Source organism: Thamnophis sirtalis, unplaced genomic scaffold (genome assembly GCF_051295495.1).
Source record: "Thamnophis sirtalis isolate CommonGarterSnake01/CBP01778 unplaced genomic scaffold, rThaSir2_p1.2 scaffold_3, whole genome shotgun sequence".
Classification (NCBI taxonomy): domain Eukaryota; kingdom Metazoa; phylum Chordata; class Lepidosauria; order Squamata; family Natricidae; genus Thamnophis; species Thamnophis sirtalis.
Window position 1 is genome coordinate 164,480,068 of NW_028261383.1, and position 21,009 is coordinate 164,501,076.

At 41.2% G+C, this 21,009-nt stretch overlaps 1 protein-coding gene across 1 annotated transcript in view; it reads left to right on the forward strand.

Annotated features, from left to right (window-relative positions):
- Window positions 1–15,623, forward strand: part of COLGALT1 (collagen beta(1-O)galactosyltransferase 1) — a 29,102-nt gene extending 13,479 nt beyond the window's left edge. Inside the window, exons 7-12 of the mRNA XM_087710689.1 lie at window positions 2,752–2,828; window positions 5,006–5,112; window positions 5,931–6,063; window positions 8,482–8,609; window positions 10,130–10,336; window positions 12,902–15,623. Of these exons, the coding sequence (XP_087566815.1) occupies window positions 2,752–2,828; window positions 5,006–5,112; window positions 5,931–6,063; window positions 8,482–8,609; window positions 10,130–10,336; window positions 12,902–13,169 (920 nt within the window). The 3' untranslated portion in view covers window positions 13,170–15,623. The remainder of the gene's footprint in view (window positions 1–2,751; window positions 2,829–5,005; window positions 5,113–5,930; window positions 6,064–8,481; window positions 8,610–10,129; window positions 10,337–12,901) is intronic.
- Window positions 15,624–21,009: the final 5,386 nt, after the last annotated feature.

Genomic DNA, 21,009 nt, shown 5'->3' on the forward strand with positions numbered 1-21,009 from the left:
CTAGGAATGTCCTCTGTTGCCAGGGAGGCCTCTCAGGCAACCCACCATCTTGGCTGTCTGAAGGAGTCGGTTGAATTTTCCTCGTGGGGATGTCTCACAGTCATTCTTTGTATGTCCTTGGCTCCACAACGGTCCTTTTATAAAATTCAACTGCCCTTAAAGGGGAATTTGCCACTACTTGAGAAAATACAGTAATTGTGGAAGAGGAGCTAGCTCAAAGGACAGTCACCTTTCATTGACAACTTGTTTTTTTTGTGAACTGAAAGGATGCTTCACTATACCAAATATGCCCCACTCCCTTCCCCCGCCTTTGTCTGTTTATATTGAATTCATGAAGTCTAAACACAACAGGTCACCCTATTGAGTGAGAAGCTCAGTAGATAAGGGAGTCTTTTCAAAGGATGTTTTCTATACTTAGTGAGGCTACTCGGAAGCTTTCAGATATCCAAGCCTTTCTGCACATGAAACCTGGAAGACCATCAGGAAGCAAAAAAAAAAATCAAGCTCTGGGATGTTGGAATTTCCCCCCCAAAGACTTGTTCCTTTTGGAAAATAAAACTAATAAATGGACATTCCCCTCTTTGTTTATTTCGAGCATTTCTGTAGTTTAATAGACTTCACTGTACAATCAGTGGAGGTTGCTTTTAATGTTCCATTGTCTTTGTGTGTAAATATATAGAGGCTTCTTTTATTATTGTGCTTAGAAATAAACTGCAATATAGGTAGTTTCCAATTGACAACCATAATTGAATCCAAATTACAGAGGAAGTCATTCTAGTCATTAAGTGGGTCACCATGTGACTGCACCAATGTTTGGTGGTGAAACAAATCTAATGGGTGTAACGTGAATGCTGTGGTCATTTAGCAAATCCATTGTCCATAATAGATGTGTTTGCCAGAAACCAAAGTAAATGCCAGTTTCTGGCAAAAACTGTGGACACGACAAATGGCCATCAATGCAGGCTAGTTACCAGGTATCCAAAATGTGATCATATGATCCCGGGAAGGGTGGCCATTGGAATTTTGAATTCAGGTCATAAATAATCCTGGGGACATCTGGTGTAACTTCTAATGTTCACTAGGTGACCAGATGTAAGTGGGGGATTTCCTGTATTAATTTTAGGTGAAACTATTTAGCATGCGGTAAATGAATGGCATGTATTCCTTTTCTTTGAAAAGAATCAGGTTTTTTTTTAATGTATCTTGATTGTTTTGTCTATACATCTCCACAAAGGGATGATATTCAATTTTATTATTGGATAGATTTTTATTCATGCAGGTTTGAATAAAACCATACCTTATTTTTCAGAGTATAAGATGCACCTTTTCCCCTCAAAAAAGAGGGTGAAAATCTGGGTGCATCTTATACACAGAATACAGTATTTTTGGCCTACTGAAACCCTGCCCCCTTTGCAAAAATGGACATGCAGAGGACTTGGAAGGCTTGCAAAGTGCTCCTGAGGGCTGGGGAGGGCAAAAAAAGACAGCAAAAGGGGCCATTTCTGGCCCCCAGCCCCCAGGAGCACTCTACAAACCTCCCAAAGCTCTGCATGCCCCCCCTTTTTTGCAAAAAGCAGCCTGTTTTTGCGAAAAATGGGCCATATTTTGCTCATTTTTGCCCCCTCCCCAGCCCTCAGGAGCATTCCACAAGTCTCCCAAAGCTTTGCATGCCCCCCCCCACGTTTTTTTGCAAGAAACGAGGCGTGCAGAAGGTTTGGGAGGCCTGCAGAGTGCAAAAACCTTTTTTAAATTTATCTCTTCAAAATCATGGTGCGTCTTATACTCTGGTGCATCTTATAGTCTGAAAAATACAGTAATTTCACACGGTAGGAAGGCAGTGAACAGGGAGATATGAGAAAAACATAATGGGTGCTACCAGTTTGAATCAAGGAAGATAAAGAAGAGAAAATTTTGTGATGTACATTATGGAAGTCTGTGCTAAAGGAGCATGTTTTGAAAAGGGAGAACCTGGAGTCTGAGGAAAGCATTTTGTGAAAAAGTATTGAATAAGGATCTTTAAGGACAAATTCTCCATCCACTTTGAGGTTTCCCCCTTTATGGAAGGGTAGCCTTTTTGGTAATATATATCTTCAAATGAAAAAGTAGGCCTTGTGTCTGTCAAAGTTTCTAGTCCACATTAAAAGCCTTCCTAAATTGAAGAGGCCTACGTTCAAATTTCTATTCAGTTATGAATTACACTGGCAATTACGGCCACATTTTGAGTGAGAAATTTAGACAGAATGTGAGAGAAAATGAAGTACTGACATAAGGTTGAGTTAAAATAGGAATATATTTGGTTTAAAACACACTTGTACACACTCTCTTTTGTATCATTTTGATTAGTTCTACTAAAAACATTATTCAATTACAGGATTTTTTTTTAATGTATCGACATAATTTTATGTTACTTGTATTTTACATTCTATAAAATTTCACTGCTTATTTGTACATAATTTAATTTATTGTACGCACTGAAGTTCTGTTTACAATCCTGGTGTAGAGTAGAGTCCCAAGCTTCAAGAAGTTAAAAATTCATTTTTTTGAGTAGGAAATCCATTTTAAAAAAAATCTCATCTGAATTTGCCTCATGGGCTGTTTGACTTCATTGCCATTCATAGAGAAGGATTTAATTGGTCTACTTACTTTATGCCTAAAATTGGACCAAGAATCTGGAAGTAGCTGCTTCTCCTTAAAAATAAAATGTCTCCTTGGAAGAGACCCTGCACCTCACTGTATTGACTTTCTCTACAGTTAAGAATCCTCCCGTGGAACCTTCTCGGTATTTGTCTCTGCTTCCCAAAATCCCAGATAAGATGGGATTTGATGAGGTAAGAAATAAAGAATTCTGATACATTTTGGAAGAGAGAAGGTGAGAAGGAGAGAAGGCAGGAAGGGGAAGAGGAAGAGAGGAGTAGGGGAGAGGGAAGGGAAGAAAGGAAAGGAGAGAGGAAGAAAGAAAGTAGAGAAGGGAGGGAGAGAGAAAAGAAAGGGAAAAGAAGGAGGTGTCAAAACAGGTGAGGGATGATAAACAAAGCAACCCAAATGGTATATTATAACCCTGTAAATGGAATGATAAATGTGTAAGAATGATGAATGTAAAAAAGAATAATAACTATGTGAATGTATACCTATAATTGTATATAGAGAACAAAAATAAAAAACTTTTCCAGAAAAAAAAAGAAAATAAGAATTCTGATACATTTATAGAAATTATAAATAAATAATTAGGACAGACAAATCAGTGGAACTTTATTTGCCTAACCTAGCTCCCCAAATCATGACCAAATATTAAAATTATGTCTCAAAAATGTTATGTTTTTGAGCTGTGTTGCCAGATCGAAGTGGGGATTTGTGTTTAACATTTTTATTGAATTATAAAATATTGTAAATTACAAAAATACAAAAGTACCGTAAATACGTAAATAGAAAAGCGGGGGGGGGGGGGGAGAGAAGTGAGGAAAGATAAGAAAAATGGAAAAGGAAAAAAAAAGCATTGACTCCTGGCTTCCTCTGTTACAGTAAACTAAGGCATTAACATCAAATCACAACTTTTTGCTTTTTAATAATAATACGAACAAACCATTTCTGTAACAATCTTTCGGTCTACTCAGTAAAACCCAAAATCAAAGTTTCATTCTTTTCCACATCAGGCAAGAAGTTTAGAAGTTGTCTCCATGTGGAAACAAAAGTATTTATTGTACAGATCGGAGTGGGGATTTGATTCCTCTGTCTTTGCTAGAATTGGCCAAGGAGTACTTTAGATATTTTGGAATTTATATAATTAGATCTCAGGTTGGGGAATATTTGTGTAAAACGCCTCTAATATAGGTCTGCCATCCTTAGGATGCAGTACAGTTAGTCCTTGTTTAGTGATTGCCTTGTTAGTGACAACTCACAGTTATGATGAAAAATAGGATATATCCTTGCCCTTACAACCAAGATCTTTTTTTTTTTGCTTTAGATTTCTTTTTCTTTTAATTGAAAATTTTTGAAAAGAAAAAAGGCTTTTACAAATATTTACCTCCCCTCCCCCACCCCGACTTCCCAGAACAAATACAAAAGTTAGTATCATCTTTCATTTGAGCTTTAACTCCTCTTTTGTTAGGCTAACTCTAAACAGATTATATCATTCCTTGCTTCTTCAGTCATAAACTATCTGGAATTTCTTAGTCCCATATTTATTTTGAATATAGTCAATCCATCTTCTCCACTCCAGTTTATATTTCTCATTTGACTGGTCTTTGAGATATGCTGATATTTTAGCCATCTCTGCTAAATTTGTAACTTTTAATATCAATTCTTGAATAGTAGGCAAATCTTCCTTCTTCCAGTATTGCGCCACCAACAGTCTTGCTGCCGTTATTAAATGCAGAATCAAGTTAGTCTCTATGACAGTACAATCAGTAGTTATACCTAACAGGAATAACTGAGGGGTAAACTTTATCCTTTTTTAAAGAACATTTTGCATAATCCACCATATTTTTATCCAAAATGCTTTAACCTTTTTACAAGTCCACCATATATGGTAATATATAGCATCAACACAATCACATCTCCAACATTTAGGTTGTAAATTCGGATACATACAGGCCAGTTTTTTAGAACCAAGATCTTTAAAGCAAAGGAAAGCTGAAGTAAGATCATAAGCATAGCTTTGGTTTCACTCAGCGACTGCTTCATTTAATGAATGTTGCTGATTCTAATTGTGGTTGCTAAACTCGGGCTACCTGTACTAAACACATAATAATAATCATTGAACTCGAATGGGGAGGATCTCTGCATAAAAGCGACACCTGCAAATAAATTGCTGCATTGGGAAGATTTCTGGATTGGGAAGGGGAAAGCTGTGACTCTTCAGTGATTACCAGCCAGAGCTGCTGAAATAGGTAGGAAGCCTATTCCTGTGGAATTCCTCTACCTAATTATTACTAAACGGTTAGTTTTGCCCAGGGTGTCCTTTGCTCTGTGGTTCTGTTTATCACGTTGTCATTTTGCTTTCCCCCAGGTCTTCATGATTAACCTCAAACGTCGGAAAGATCGACGGGAACGGATGTTGAAGGCCCTTTACGAGCAGGAGATTGATTGCAAGATTGTTGAAGCCGTGGATGGGAAGTGAGTGCCGTTGTCACATGAAGCCTTGCTGGGGAACACAAAGCTGCTTTTTGACGCCTTTGTCCCCAGAGTAGAATAGAATAGGGAGCCTAAGTGTGTGATTGAAGCTTCTTAGATCACTCAATGGGAGTAGGCAACCTTTAAGCATGCACCAAATAGAACAAGTACTTCAAATCTAGGGGAGAGATTTCCAGCTTGCTTATATTGAAAAACTCTATGCTGATTCCCTTGCTTTTATCTCAATCAGCAGATAGGAAGACCATATCCTTCCTTTCTGTGGTGTCGGTGAGAAACTGGTGGCCCTATAGAAGTTTTCCCCATGGAAGATGCTTTTCTGGGGTTGCTAGAAGCACTAAGTCAGTGATGACTTCGGGGCCAAATTTTCCTTTTGGAGCAGTTCATAAAGAGCAAAAAGTTTGGGGCACATCTAATTTGATGAACAGCAACGTCTTCTCTTCGTCTGAATTGAAAGAATCAGTAGCTTGTTGCTCCAGCCCATGAGCAGATGGTGGTTGGCAAATGATTTTCAGGTGGAGTAATAGCACACAGGTCGAATTTTGCACTGAGATTCAACTACTTGGGTGAAGAATTCTGTGCTGATGGGAAGCTTCTGCTCCATCTGAAGTTGAGATATGTTGAGAATTCCCAGGCTGATCTAGATAAAATTGCTTTCCTGCAAATCATTACTTTTGTTTCGCCAGCAGGCATCTGCGGCAGAGGTGGAAATTTGAACTATGCTGGGTTTGCATCCAGTTCTCGAGTAGTGCCTCTCCTGTCAATTACGCCTTTTTTTCTCTTTTTAATTCTCTTTGGTTCAGGGCAATGAATAGCAGCCAAGTGAATGCCATGGGCATCAAGATGTTGCCAGGCTACAAGGACCCATACCATGGACGTCCACTCACAAAGGGAGAATTGGGCTGCTTCCTCAGTCACTATAAAATTTGGAAAGAGGTAAACGATGTTTATGTTGCAAAGTAAAAGCCGGAAACCATTATCTTTTTTTTTTAAGGATTTGGTATGTGTCTGCAAACAGACATACAAAGACAAGCAGTGAGAACTATGGGGCCTTGGGATAGCTCTATATCCAATTCCCCCCAAATCTCCATTGTTCATTTAAAAAAACTGTCTGTGATGATTAAGCCTGCGGTTCCACCACAAAACCGCGGACGACAAAATCGCGGTCGACGAAAGCGCGTATGTGACGTCATCACAGCGCGACAAAAAAGATCGAAAAATGTAAAAATAAAGCAAAAACCTTACCCTAACCCCCCCAAACCTAACCCTAACCCTAACCCTAACCCTAAACCTAACCCTTAACCTAACCCTAAACCTAACCCTAAACCTAACCCTAAACCTAACCCTAAACCTAACCCTTAACCTAACGAAAAACCTAACGCTAACCCTTAACCTAACGCTAAACGTAACGCTAATGCTCTAAACCTAACCCTTAACCTAACCCTAAACCTAAACCTAACCCTTACCTTTATGTGAATCGGCTTGCTGTAATTTAATTTTTATTTCAATTTTTTGATCTTTTTCGTCGCGCTGTGATGACGTTACATACGCGATTTCGTCGACCGCGCTTTTGTGGAACGCGGTTTTGACGGGTCACGAAGCCTGCCACTCTGTAGCAATGCTTATTGAGTACTTAAAAAGAAACCTTAGAACAAGAGTCTTGTGCAGGATTTCACCAGAGTCTGGGGATTCAGAGCTCGGCATCGTTCCATTGCCTAGCAAAGGAAACGAAATTATACAGAATAAATGATGCAAAACCAGTTTCCAGAATCCAGCCCTTCGTGTTGTGGAATGAGGATCAGGATTTCAGTGAATGGATTTAATCGGATGAAATATTTATTATAGTCATACACCAGCTTAAAATGGATGAATTTAATTTGAGCAATTTGAATATCTTTGATCTAGGACGTTCAAGTTGTCTTCTACATAAATTGTGTCAGCTATTTCAGTGAGCAGGGAGGCAGGGAAGTTAACGGAAGAAGCAGCTGCTTCAGGCTGAGGCTTGTAAGCACTGAAAAGAACCTTTGCAGATGGTGTACTCTCACTGCTGGGGTGTTGGCTCCTTTTGGCAGAAAAGCCAAACTGTGGTTGGGATTTCTCACTGTCTGCCAAAATAACAAGAAGAATACATGAAGCAGAGGAACTAATTCACTGGATCTGAATCTTATTGCAGCTCTTGGTTTGGACTGCCATCTACTGGCCAGGTCAAGTTATCCCATCAGTGACAAATCGAAGCCCCAATGTTTTTAACTGCAAAATGCATGAATCAGAGGTGGTATTCAGCTGGTTCTGACCAGTTCTGGAGAACCAGTAGCAGAAATTTTGAATAGTTCAGAGAACCGGTAAATACCACCTCTGATTGCCCATCTATTTTCTGCCTCCTGAGTCCCAGCTGATCGGGAGGGAATGAGGATTTTGCAGTAACCTTCCCCTGCCACGCCCACTGAGCCATGCCATGCCCACCGAGCCACGCCCACCGAGCCACGCCATGCCCACCAAGCCACGCCCACAGAACCGGTAGTAAAATTTTTGAATCCCACCATTGATATGAATGTAGTGAGCAAGGGTACCCTAATCTTCCCTATTCTGAATGTTTCCCAATTTCCATACTATAAAGCTCAACCAGTGTATGAATTTTCAGCTTATCCATTTATAAATAAATAAGCTACCTAGAAACCCCTTATAGGGTAGATGGGCAGCATAAAAATTTAATAAATAAAAAAATAAAAATTAGTTGGTATGCTGCCTTGCAACATTAGGTATTAGCTCTAGGAATGAAGAGAAATGTAATTTTGCCTTTCCCGGAGGATACTGGATTACGGAACCCTGATTTATTTATGTATGTATTTATTAAATTTATATGCCGCCCTTTTCACTTTCCAAACTGGGCAGCTTAACAATTCGATAAAAACATAACTATAAAAAAGAATTAAAATTACTTTATTGGTTAAATAAATATTTAAAACCAAGAGCACAGATAGCGCGAAGGTGGCACCATCTTTATTACTACACGACACCAATAACTTTCAGCATTGAGTGTCCTCATCAGGGCCCCAAGCCAATGACAGGGCCTGGTTTTAAGGCCTTTTCAGAAGGTCAAATGAGTGAGGGAGGATCGTGATAGGAAAACTACTTCTCCTGAACAGAAGTTTCTTGACAGATATGGTCTGCAGAAGACCCTTTGTGTCAGAACGAGGTGGGCCAAGCCCATTTATTGAACTGAAATTGGGAAATAAGGGGGCGGGGAGCAGCTGAATGGTTTAAACTTGATGGGAAAGCCAAGATGAGAATGTCTCTGTTAAATTCGTTGCATCCTCAGAAAAGGAGCTAAGCATCATTCCGTTGGTTTGACAGATTGTTGAGAGAGGCCTGGAGAAATCGGTGGTGTTTGAGGATGACCTACGCTTTGAGATCTTCTTCAAACGGCGCATGATGAACCTCATGTTTGACTTGGAGGAAGAGGGCCTGGACTGGGATTTAATGTGAGTGCAAAACATGCTGAGGTTGCTGCTGGCTAGGAAATCTTGGCAGTAGGACTCCCAACAGAACATTATTTCTTTTTTTCCTTGCTTGTGCAAGTATACAACCTCATCTGTTATATCATTGGGGGATGAATGAGTGAACTGGTGAACTATGGATGCAGGTGGTTGAACTTGATGTGATTAAAATAGGCACATGTTCTGACCCCCCCTCTCCGTACACCAAGGCAAGATTACTGCTAGACTATTTATTCACAGTAAATCAACACTGACAAAACCTTGGCAGCAATCCAGACTTCCAAGATAAGAAATATACACAAGAGCTTCTTCAGCGTTGGTAATTAAGTTGAATCCTGCAAATAGTCTCCTCCCAAAGTCTCTCCTTATATACTCTCTTGAGAGGAGCCTAATTATAGCCACCTGGGTCCAATTATGTTCTGTATCTGCGTAGTTGTTCTCTGCGTCTATCTGCCTGCCGTTGCCTGGCGTCCAGGACCAACTCCCTTGTCTCCTCCCCACTGCTCCAAGGCCTGATGGAATGGGCACACTCCCTTTGGCTTTCACCGCTGCTCCATGCCTCAGGCACCTTCTGGTGGCCAACCAGCATCTCTGGTCCCTGCTCGGAGTCGGAACCCTGTCCAGGGTCCTCCACATCTTCCAGAGCCAACTCATAAGGCCCCTCGCTGTCAGAGTCTGTTTGCAGCTCCAACAGCTCCTGCTGGGCCACAACAGCACCTTAAATGTTAAAATCAACCACAGTAGGGACAAAGCAATGCACTTTTTCTAAGAAGGCTCCACCTGAAATTTGGAATTAAAGCATAAACTAATTTAGGGCAGTTTCACTCACACATGGGAACAGGAAGAATCCTAATATGGGGTTGTATAAGTTGAATTTCAGAGTTTCTTTGTAGACTGCAGCCCAAAACATGTGAATTGGAATTGTACCCAAATAAGGTTGTTGACAACCAATTTTCTGGACATTTTGCTTAAGGAGTAGCACCATAGGTGATGATTACACTGTCATTACAACAGTCAAATAGCAATTAAAACTATTTAAAAACAATTTTATTGTGAAAAATTAACAGAATAAAGTGTAAATAGATGCACCAATATTAATGAAAAGTAGGAATGAAACCATATTAATTTCAAACCTAATAACTACCTTAAGGGAAAGGAGAGGCTGGCAATTGAGTTCTAAACAGACTTAAATGTCTATGGAGATTCTCAGTCATCCAGGTCATGGTTGTCCCAAAGGTGCTTTTTCAAGAGGAGATTGGACATTCTATCAGACAGTCCTGTTGCCTCTCGAAAAAGCACCTTTGGCTTTGAACAGATTGCTTCTTTTCCCTGATGCGTTATCAGGAAATCCTAACTCCACCGTTGTAGTTATCAATAATCAAGACAGTGTTCAAAAGGAGCTCTTCAGTGGTTGGCAGCATCTACTTAATCCTTTTAAAGGCAGCAACAACGTCACGTACGTTACGCCCACTCTTCCTGAATTTTTGCTTTCTATCCCCCTCTAGCTACATTGGACGGAAGCGCATGCAGGTAGAGCATCCAGAGAAAGCTGTGCCCCACATCCGCAATCTGGTGGAAGCGGACTACTCCTACTGGACCCTGGGCTATGTCATCTCCCTCCAAGGGGCCAAGAAGCTGCTGGACGCTGAGCCCCTCTCCAAAATGTTGCCGGTGGATGAGTTTCTTCCAGTCATGTTTGACAAACACCCTGTGTAAGGCTGGCCTTTTCGTCAAAAACCAAAACCAAACAAAACGGGAACGTTAAGGAAGCTTGCATATGTTTTGTACGATTCCACCACAAAACCGTGGACGACAAAATCGCGCTCGACGAAAGCGCGCATTTGACGTCATCACAGCGCGACGAAAACATCGCGCTGTGATCGATAAATGTAAAAATAAAGCGAAAACCTCACCCTAACCCCCCCAAACCTAACCCTAACCCTAAACCTAAACCTAACCCTTAACCTAACTGCTTTAATTTTATTTTTATTTCAATTTTTAATTTTTTTCGTCGCGCTGTGATGACGTCAAATGCGCGCTTTCGTCGAGCGCGATTTTGTCGTCCGCGGTTTTGACGGGTCACGGTTTTGTACTTCTTATAATGGAACTAAAAGATACCCTCCTATGACTTTCATCTGGTAGGACAGGATGGGCCATGCAATTAGCATTCCTTGCCCTACTTGTGCAGCTCCTGGAATCCCCTAGGATAGGGATGGCAAACTTTTTCGGCACCGAGTGCCCAAACCAGAATGCCTGTGCACGCATGCGCGCCAGAGTGTCAGAAATCCGAAGCCCAGCTGACTAGTACGCATGTGCATACTGGCCACCTGGTCTTTGGGCTTCCAGCGCATGCATGCAGGTTGGTCAGCTGGTCTTTGCCCACGGCAGAGGGCCGGAAACCTAAAGATCACCTGGACTTCGTGTTTCCGGCGCTCTGGGGTGCGCGAAGACCAGCTAGACAACGCAAATGCATGCACTGGAAACCAGAAGAGCAGCTGGCAATGGCGCGTGCCCACAGGGAGGGCTCTGCATGCCACCTCTGCATGCACGTTTGCCATGGGTTCGCTGTCATGCCCCCTAGGATTGTATTGAGATTTGGCAGCATAAAAGCCATTGTCGATAGCTGTTTTGGCCCTTTAGAAGCAGACCGGATGAGTTGGTTTGGTCCCTTTTGACATTATCACTGCCTGCTCTGAGAAACATCAAGGGAAAGCTCCTAAATAGATATATGGCTGTCCATTCCTGAATTGATTAGATGGGGGGCTAGATTCCTGTGTTGTTTGAGAATGGACACAAGTGGAATATCATAATTATCGATTCATTTATTTTGTGCCTTGCCGCCTGGCTACTACCAGACCAAATTCCTGCAGTTTTCTTGGCAAGATTTCAGAAGTGGTTTGCCATAGGCTTCTTCCCAGGGCTGAGAAAAAGCGACTAGCCCAACATTACCCAGCTGGCTTTGGATCTAAGATAGGACTACAACTCATGGTCTCTCGGTTTCTACTCTGATATCTTAAATAGTTCACCATACTGGCTTTCAGCTTTTTATCAGATGGACCTTAAATATAAAGTTTTGCTCTCCCTCCTGACCAGTGGCGGGTTTCAAATTTTTTTAGAACCTCTTCTGTAGGTGTGGCCTGCTTTGTGGGAGTGCTTTGCTGGCCATGTGACAGGGTGGGAGTGGCTTGGCAGTCATGTGACTGGGTGGCCGTGGCCAACTTGTAAAATATGGTGAAACTCATTTAACAACGCTCTTGCTTAGCAACCAAAATGTTGGCTAAGGAACTCTGACATTGAAGTGTGCAAGTCTTAAAGCTGTCAAGTTACAAGACCCTTGCGCCCCTAACCTTTTAGAAAAAAAACCCCAGGGGTGTTCAAACCTGACAGCTTTAAGACTTGTGGACTTCAAGTCCCAGAATTCCTCCTCTCACTCTTCATCTTGATGATGTGTGGACGGGTGGGCGAGGGGGAGGGAGCTGGAACCGGTTCTAAACGGCACTGTAGATTTGTGGAACCTCTTCTATAGAAGAGGTTAGAACTGGCAGGAACCCATCCCTGCTCCTGTCGTTTGTCTTTTGGAAAAAATCATGATTTTTCTAGAGCACAGGTGTCCTAATTACTAAGCAAGTTCAGAGGAAAGCTGAACCAAAACTTTCCATGTACCAAGTAGAGTACTTTAAATGTTGGTGAGAAATTCCTAAAGGAGTAAGCACCATCCTTCTGAAACTCTGGATGGGGAGGGAGGAATTGAACCTTCAAGGTATACATCAATGTTCATTCTCTTCAACTTATGAAATATTTTCCTGGCTGATTTGACATATAGTCAGTGGTGTATTAACCATTAACCAGACTAAGCATGTGCTTAGGATACCAGGCCAAAGGGGGCTCCACAAAATTGAAAAAGAGAAAAAAAAACTAATGAAGATTTGTACAGTATGAACAAAGGAGGGGGGCACCGAGATTTGTCAGTGCTTAGGACACCAGTGAGCCTTAATCTGCCACTGCATATAGTTAGACAGAAAGGTGATTGATATGTGATTATTCTATACAAAAACATGGAAAGCGATAATACTGTCCTTGTTGTTAATTTGAAATGAATATGAGCTGTGACTCCTGTCAGCCCCTTTGTCCCTCCAGCCAATCCCCACTCCCACCCCAAATATCTTCTTTATTTTGTATTTTCTACACTTGCTTCTTAACTCAGTTGTGCGTTTTGTAGCAATCCCAAATCCACAGAGAGCACTTTTCTGATCGGACTTTCATTTCTTACTCAACAGTACTGAATACATGGAACATTTTGACAACCGGAATTTGCTGGCCTTCTCAGTGGAGCCCCTGCTGGTTTATCCAACACACTACACCGGGGATGATGGTTACGTCAGCGACACAGAGACCTCCGTGGTGTGGAACAATGAGAAGGTCAAAACAGATTGGGACCGGGCCAAGTCGCAGAAAATGAAGGAGCAGCAGGAGTTGAGGAACGAAGCCAGGAATTCAGACGTGCTCCAGTCCTCACTTGACAGGACAGCCCGGGATGAGCTATGACCCTGTGTGGATGCCTGAAGAAAGGGGACCGGGAGAGAGACAGCGCAAGGGGAAGCTTTTTTTGCCTCAGGGTTGATGGGTGGATTCTCTCAGATGTCAACAGTGGGGTGCATCATGCCTCCTTGTAGCGCCTATGGGAAGCCTCAGTCCCTTGCAACCTGAGGAACCCTAAATGGAAATGGTGGCGTCTTCTTAATTCTACCATCTCCTGCTCTCCTGTTCTGTGGGCAAAGGTGGGGCAGAGGTAATCTGGCAGTACTCATTTGAGAAGTTTTATTCTCTGATAATAGGCCTTTTACATGAATTCTCTGTGTTGGGAGAGGGAGATGTTGAACAGATGCAGCTCAGCTTAGCAGGTTTCAATGTCATGATGCTCCATATCAGACAAAACCATTTCACTTGGCAGTAAAAGGCAGTAAAAATATTTTATATAAATGTTCTTCCAGTCACAGTTTCATATCTCTTTCCAGAAGAATCTTGATTTTTTTTCCTCTCCTGGTTCCTTGGTTGTGTTGAACCAGAGGTGGGTTCCTACCAGTTCGGTAGAATCGGTTTGTCAAATCTACCGAACTGGTTAGAAGAGGTTCCACCAGAAAGCAGGCCACACCTACAGAAGAGGTTCCAAAAAATTTTGAAACCCACCACACACACACACACACACACACAGACAGACAGACAGACAGACTCACACAGAGAGAGAAAGAGAAAGAAAGAAAGGAAGAAAGAAAGAAAAAAAAAGAAAAAGTGAGAGATGAAAGAAAAAAAGGAAAAAGGGACAGAGAGACAAAAGGAAGGAGAGAGAGAACATATGGCTGGCAAGCCACTCCCACCAGGTCACATGGCTGGCAAGCCACTCCCACAAAGGAGGCCACACCCACAGAGTAGGTTCGAATTTTTTTTTGAAACCCACCACTGTGTTGAACTCTCAAGTACGGGCTACCAAAAGTCAGGCCCTATTTGCCAATCATAGTATGTTTTATTCAGGGTTTTTTTTTCCCTCCAGAGAAAACGTTACTATACTTAGGAACATTCAAAGGTCATGAATCAAATATGTGTTTGGAATAGAATGGTAACCAACTCAAAATTTTAATATAGTTTATGTTGTAAATTGTCTATGGCAGGGGTGTCAAACTCCCGGCCTGCGGGCTAGATGAGTCACGTGCTGGTATAGGGAAGGGGAAAAAGTCACAATATATCATGTGATGATGTCGTGACGATGGGAGTTTGACACCCCTGATCTATGGGGGTCTGACGTTTGGTAAAGTTTATTAAAAATTTCCCTTCTCAGCCCTACGGGTGGTACGTACCTTCCTCAATCCCGAGTCTTCTACCTGAGGCCTGCGAGTTTGAGAGTCCTACGTAGTGTCTTAGCTGTTTCTAGCACTGCCCTCTTCTGGACAGAGAGATCTGATGTTGCTCTTGGGATTTCTTGGAGCCCTCTCCAAGCTTAGGAGTCACGAGTACGTTTACCACTACTGGGACCACTTTGGTCTTACATATCCTCTGTAGTTCCTCCTTCAGGCCCTGCTCCTTCTCCAGCTTCTCCTCCTTCCTGTTGATGTCACTTGACACTGCTGCATCTCTCACCACCGCTGATTTCTGGCCCTTGTCTCCTACCATGATGTCTGATTGATTGGCTAGTATCTGCCTGCCAGTCTGAATGTGGATGTCCCACAGGGTCCAGAATTGATGGAAAGCTCTCTCTCTCTATATATATATATATGGCAGCTTGGCTGTTCCTTTACCATGCGGGATAAAGCAAGGTACAATTTTGATGTTCCCACCATGGCCTGAGCTTCTGGCAATGGTACAGCTGTCCCGGAATGTGCAGGCATGCTTGCTTTACTTAGCAAGCCTCCCCCAGGTCTTGGTGGTGCAGGATGTGTCTTTTTCCATAGCTACATTTTTGTCACGAGGTTGGCATCACAATGCAGTTGATATTACAGCTCAATGGCATCTGAGAGAAGTCTCATCAGACACGGCATTCGCACGCAGGTGAGTGCTGCAGTTCCTGTAAAGCCTTTTCTCTCCAGTTTTTCTTGCCTCTGTATTCTGTACATGATTTAACAAGCCTCCGGCCCCAAATTTCTGAACATCCTACTTACTCATAAGATACGCATGCATATACTTGCGCGTACACACACACACACATCAAGTGCCTCATTGTTTCTTGCTATTTACGTCTGAGAGGGAAATTCTCACTCAAACTTGTAGCCCTCTAGTTATGCCTCACTTGGTCCCCTTTGCGATATGAAGAATTGAATGAAATGCCCTTCTTTTCTTGCCTTTGTTTTCTAACAGAAGTATTCTATAGCACATGTGCTGGTACAGCAATGAATGATGCATGGGTCTAATGTACATATTGGGAGCAGCCTTTGATTAAATTTGTTTTGATACTTGTAGTTGCATTAATGGAATTGGATGCCACAGACTTTATTAAAAAAAAAAAAACAGCTTACGAGTGATGGTAGTGATTATAGTAATTTCCAACAGTGATTTGTAATGGGGAAGAGGGAAGGCCTACATCGTCAGCGGAAGTGGAAAATTATAGTATCCAGAATCTTTTTTACAGCATAAGGACTGCTGGGGATGATGGTTCAATAACATATGGAAGATCGCAGCATCTCCCTGCCCTGTTTGGAAAAACATCAGAGAAGCTATTTAGGGGAAAAGTAAGAGGGAAGGGATACAAAAACATCTGATGTTGTATATCGTTCCTTGGCTAACTTGGGATGGTGGTAATGTGCTTTGACCTCACATTCCAACCTGTCTTTGTGCAGGTAAACCAAAAGCTAGAACTAGTTCAGAAGTTTTGTATCTCTGAAGACTGGTGTGAAGGAGAACAAGCACCCAAGTTTTTGCTTGTTCTTGCATCAGTAGGACCTTCTGCATCAGCTGGCATAGACCACTAATTTGAAGAAGAAATAACATGCAGACACTGGCTCTCACAATTTTCATAGATTTTCGGATAAATCAGTGAACTGCCTATTCAACAAATGCAGCTGACGTAGAATGAGATGACATGACTGGGCAAATGCAAAGAGATAGATTTCTAAATGCAAGGCCAACGCTGGTTTAAAGTATTCAGTTTTGGGCCATCTTTCCTCTGCGTTTCCTTGAGTGTTGTGTGCAGCTATTGGGACTTCCATCCATGGCTCTTTGTTTTCAATGGGAATGGGTGTTTAGTTTCTCTTTCCTGTCGCAGTTGAAGCCAATTGACAGTTTTAAATATTTAAAAGATGCTAAAGGCGTAGGTGGGAAAGATGCTAAAGGTGTTAAAAGATGCCAAAGGCGTAAGATGCTAAAGGGACGCAGTGGCTCAGTGGCTAAGACACTGAGCTTGTTGATCAAAAAGGTCGGCAGTTCGAATGCCTAGTGCTGCATAATGGAGTGAGCTCCCGTTACTTGTTCCAGTTTCTACCAACCTTGCAGTTCGAAAGCAAGTAAAAATGCAAGTAGAAAAATAGGGACCACCTTTGGTGGGAAGGTAACAGCGTTCCGTGAGCCTTCAGCGTTTAGTCATGCCGGCCACATGACCACGGAGATGTCTTTGGACAGCGCTGGCTCTTCGGCTTTGAAATGGAGATGAGCACTGCCCCTTAGAGTCGGGAATGACTAGCACATATGTGCTAGTGGAACCTTTATCTTTAAAGGCATAGAAATGGATGCAATCATTACCTCCAGCTTTTATAATGACATCTGGAGAATAATGCCCTCACGGAGGTTGATTCATGTTAGAAAGAAATACTGTATATTTCTTTTGAATGTGAAAATGATTTTCAAGTTCTAAAACATTGCCCTATATTCTGTCACTGTTGTCTTCTCATTTTTAGAGCAATCAACAAAATAGAATGATCCAGCTTTCATATGACAATCTGCCTTTCCCCCCTTTATCTGTATAGGTCAGTGTTGGCGAACCTTTTCAGCACCGAGTGCCGAAACGGACGCGTTTGGGTGTGTGTGCGTACTGGAAACTGGAAGTTTAACCGCTTGGTGCACATGCATGTGCTGGAAAGATGATCTTCCGGTTTCTGGCATGCATACATGTGTGAAGAGCAGCTGGCTGGAGTGCGTGCGCTCTCCGGAAACAGGAAAAGTAGCCACCAGGTGTACATGCACGCAAGGAAGATGATCTCGTTTCTGGCCCTTCCATGTGCATGAAAACCAGCCAAGTATTTTTCTACTTGCCAGAGTTCAGAAGAGCGACGGGCGATGGCTCACATGACCAGAGAAATGGCCCTTGTGCCACTTTCGGCACACGTGCCATAGGTTAGCCATCACGGATATTGGGGATCATACTTCCCAGATGTTTGTAGTTTTATAGGGATTGTAGCAATCATGGTTTACTTGAGCCTCTAATACCTTCCCCTTGTGCTGGATGGTACAATTTTAACTATATCCCTAAGAGTTTTTAATTGGATTTATCAAAAAAAGCAAGCTCCCTGAAAAACCACCACCAACCAGATGATAACTCAATGTAAGGGGTATTAACTAGAACCAACTTTTGGCATATCAGTGATGTTAGCAAGGAATTAAAGGTTTTCCCCTTGCGGTGGATTAATTTGGATTGGGAATGAATGAATGAATTGATGGATGGATGGATGGATGGATGGATGGATGAATATTGCATGTATCTAGTATATTTCACAAACTGGCACCTGCCAGATAGATCAAGACTCCAATTCTCTGTGTATCTACAATAGAAACAGACTCCTATTCCCATCAGTATTATGTCCAAAGGTTACAAAGTATTGGAATTGTGGTTCTTTGCTTGGCATTTCAAAGAGAAGCAGCTCATTCTGCAATACTTTATGTATGTAAGCTATGAAGCAAACAGAATAAATGTGCTGTAAACAACTGATTTATACATAACCATGTAAAGACTATCAGCTGCTTCTTTCACATTTTCATCATCCCACCCCACCTCATCTTCACAGTTAAATGTATATAATCCAAGCCCTGTTCCCTTTGTAATTACATCAGAGAAGTCTTTTTCCTTGCTGAACTTTCAGCCATTAAAATGGCAGGTTTAGCCACCATCAGAGAAGAGGCGCAGGAAGCAAGGATCATAGAGTAGCTTTATGCACCACCCTCATATTAATCTTGAAAATAATAAACTTCTCTAATGGAAAGCTAACAATACAGGAGGAATTTATGGTCCTTTAGATGTTGCTGAAACCACATATTCCAGCATCTCCTGCCACTGGCCAAGCTGTTATGTGTTGTAATTGAATGATATATAGAAGACCACTTGAATTCCTCTTTCTTGCCACAATGCAGCCTTTCCCAAGCTAGTATTTCCAGATGTTGCTGAACTACATCCTTAACATTTCTGATACTAACTGGAAACAATGAGATGTGTGAACTTGCAATATGTAAGATGTCTCAGCAGATGGCAGCACTTGCTTGGTCTTTTGGGCTTGCAAGTTATAATAATTTTACTTCTTTATGCCTATGGAGATTCTCAGTCATCCAGGTTATGGTTGTTTTAACAGTGCTTTTTCAAAAGGCAACTGGACTTTTGTTTCTCCTTGAAGACAATTCGCTTCTCATCCAAGAAGCTTCATCTCATCTCATCTTCATTTCATCCAAGTAATTTCAGGCTAACAAGCAGATGACTGCAAAGAAATATGATCCTTCCATTTCCCCCATCTTGTCATAAATAATTTTTCCATCCCCCCTCCCCCAATCATCCTGCCAGAACTGATGAAATTTCTTGGATAAGAAGTGAAATGTCTTCAAGGAAAACAAAGACAGTCCAGTTGCCTTTTGAAAAGCACCTTTGGGTCTGTCTTCTTTATCATATGATGATAAGCTGCAATTCAGAAAACTGCCTTTTAATAAAAGTTGTTAATCAGAAAAGATGCTATTTGAGTCCTGATTTCTTTTCCACCAAGAGGATCTTTGACAATTCTAGGGTCAGAGCTATGGGCTAATCAGGAAGTTGAAACATCTCCTGGAAAATGGAATAGAAAACCAGTCTTAATGTTGACAAGAAAACTATGTCTTCTGCATCCCCAGGAGTCAAGCTTGCTTTCAAAACTTAATCTTGACTTGGTACCTATGAATTTAATCCCCAGGAAAGGCTACTGTTCGGAAGTTAGGAATATGGATTGAGACTTGCACACAAAGCAATCCATTCCAGAGAGGATTCGCTTATATTGCAGAACATCCTAAAAGAGAGAAAAGGTACTAATAGTCCTCCACCTGATTTGGCCTGCTTGGGCAATGGTAGTGCAGTAACACCTGGAGAGCCTTGTTCCCATTGTATCACTGCTATATTTTCATGTTGCAAGATTTTCTGAAGGTTCACAGATTCTTTTCTCCTAACTTGATTAGAAGCAGGGAGAGCTATGATTTATATCTTCAAAGAACTGTGCAAAATATGTTGTGATTACAAATATATAAACATTGCCAAGACAATCTCAATCTTACATGGGAAAAGACCTGAATACAACCATACCAGCATACCTACATCTGTGAAAAACTATGAAAACAAACAAACAAACAAACAAACAAACAAACAAACAAACAAACAAACTATATATATATATATATATATATATATATATATATATATATATATATATATATATATATATATATATATATATATATATATATATATATGTTATATTTATGCTGATAAATAAATAAAGGGAGACTAGTATAGATCCCTTTATTTATTTATCAGCATAAATATAACAAATGTAACAAAAAAGGCAACAGTAAAAAATATTGGGTTTCTGTCTGGATGGTCTCTTGTGACGAGCCGAAGACAGAGAGTGGAAGTGTGACCTTCCTCCCATATTTGGGCATACCAGGGGTTGTGACTTTATATATATATATATATATATATATATATATATATATATATATATATATATATATATATATATATATATATATATATATATATATATATATATATATATATATATATATATATATATATATATATATATAGTAATTTATATATAATTTATATTTGTAATCACAACATATTTTGCACATATCCCTCTTCACCCAAGTGCCTATAAAAGAAGCCTTGACAGCTATCCAGAATAAATACAGCCCCCCCAAAGTACATCCTGGACCTGACCAACCACTGCCTAACCAACACATACTTCATCCATAATGGACAAAGATACAAACAGATAGAAGGAGCACCCATGGGATCACCCCTCTCACCCGTCCTCGCAAACTTATACATGGAACATTTTGAAACTAACGCCTTAGATAAATCTGAACACAAACCCAAACTCTGGCTTAGATATGTAGATGACACTTTCGTAATCTGGCCACATGGGAAAGAAAAACTGGAAAACTTCCTCACACATCTCAGCAACCTACACCCCAAAATACAATTCACTATGGAAATAGAAGCAAACAACCAACTTCCCTTTCTGGATGTCCTAATCTACAAAAAGCCCAATGCCTCCCTAGGAGACACCATCTACCGGAAAAACACACACACCAACCGCTACTTAAATGCACAATCCCATCACCACCCTGCACAGATCAACTCTGTAGCCAAGACCCTCATCTCCAGAACCAAATGCCTAGCCGACAAAGACCACCTGAAAACTGAATTACACACTCTCACAAAAGTATTAATTTCCAATGGATTCCAAAGAAAAACAATTACCAATCTAATCCAAAAGGAGACACCCCCCCTAACAATCGAGACACAAAACAGGAGAACGGCATTGCCCTCCTCCCTTACATCAAAGGTACCAGGGATAAAATCAGCAAAATTCTCCACAAGCACAATATCAAGACAGCCTTCAGCACTGACCAAAAAAGAGCCAAAATCTTAAGAAACCCCAAAGACAAGATC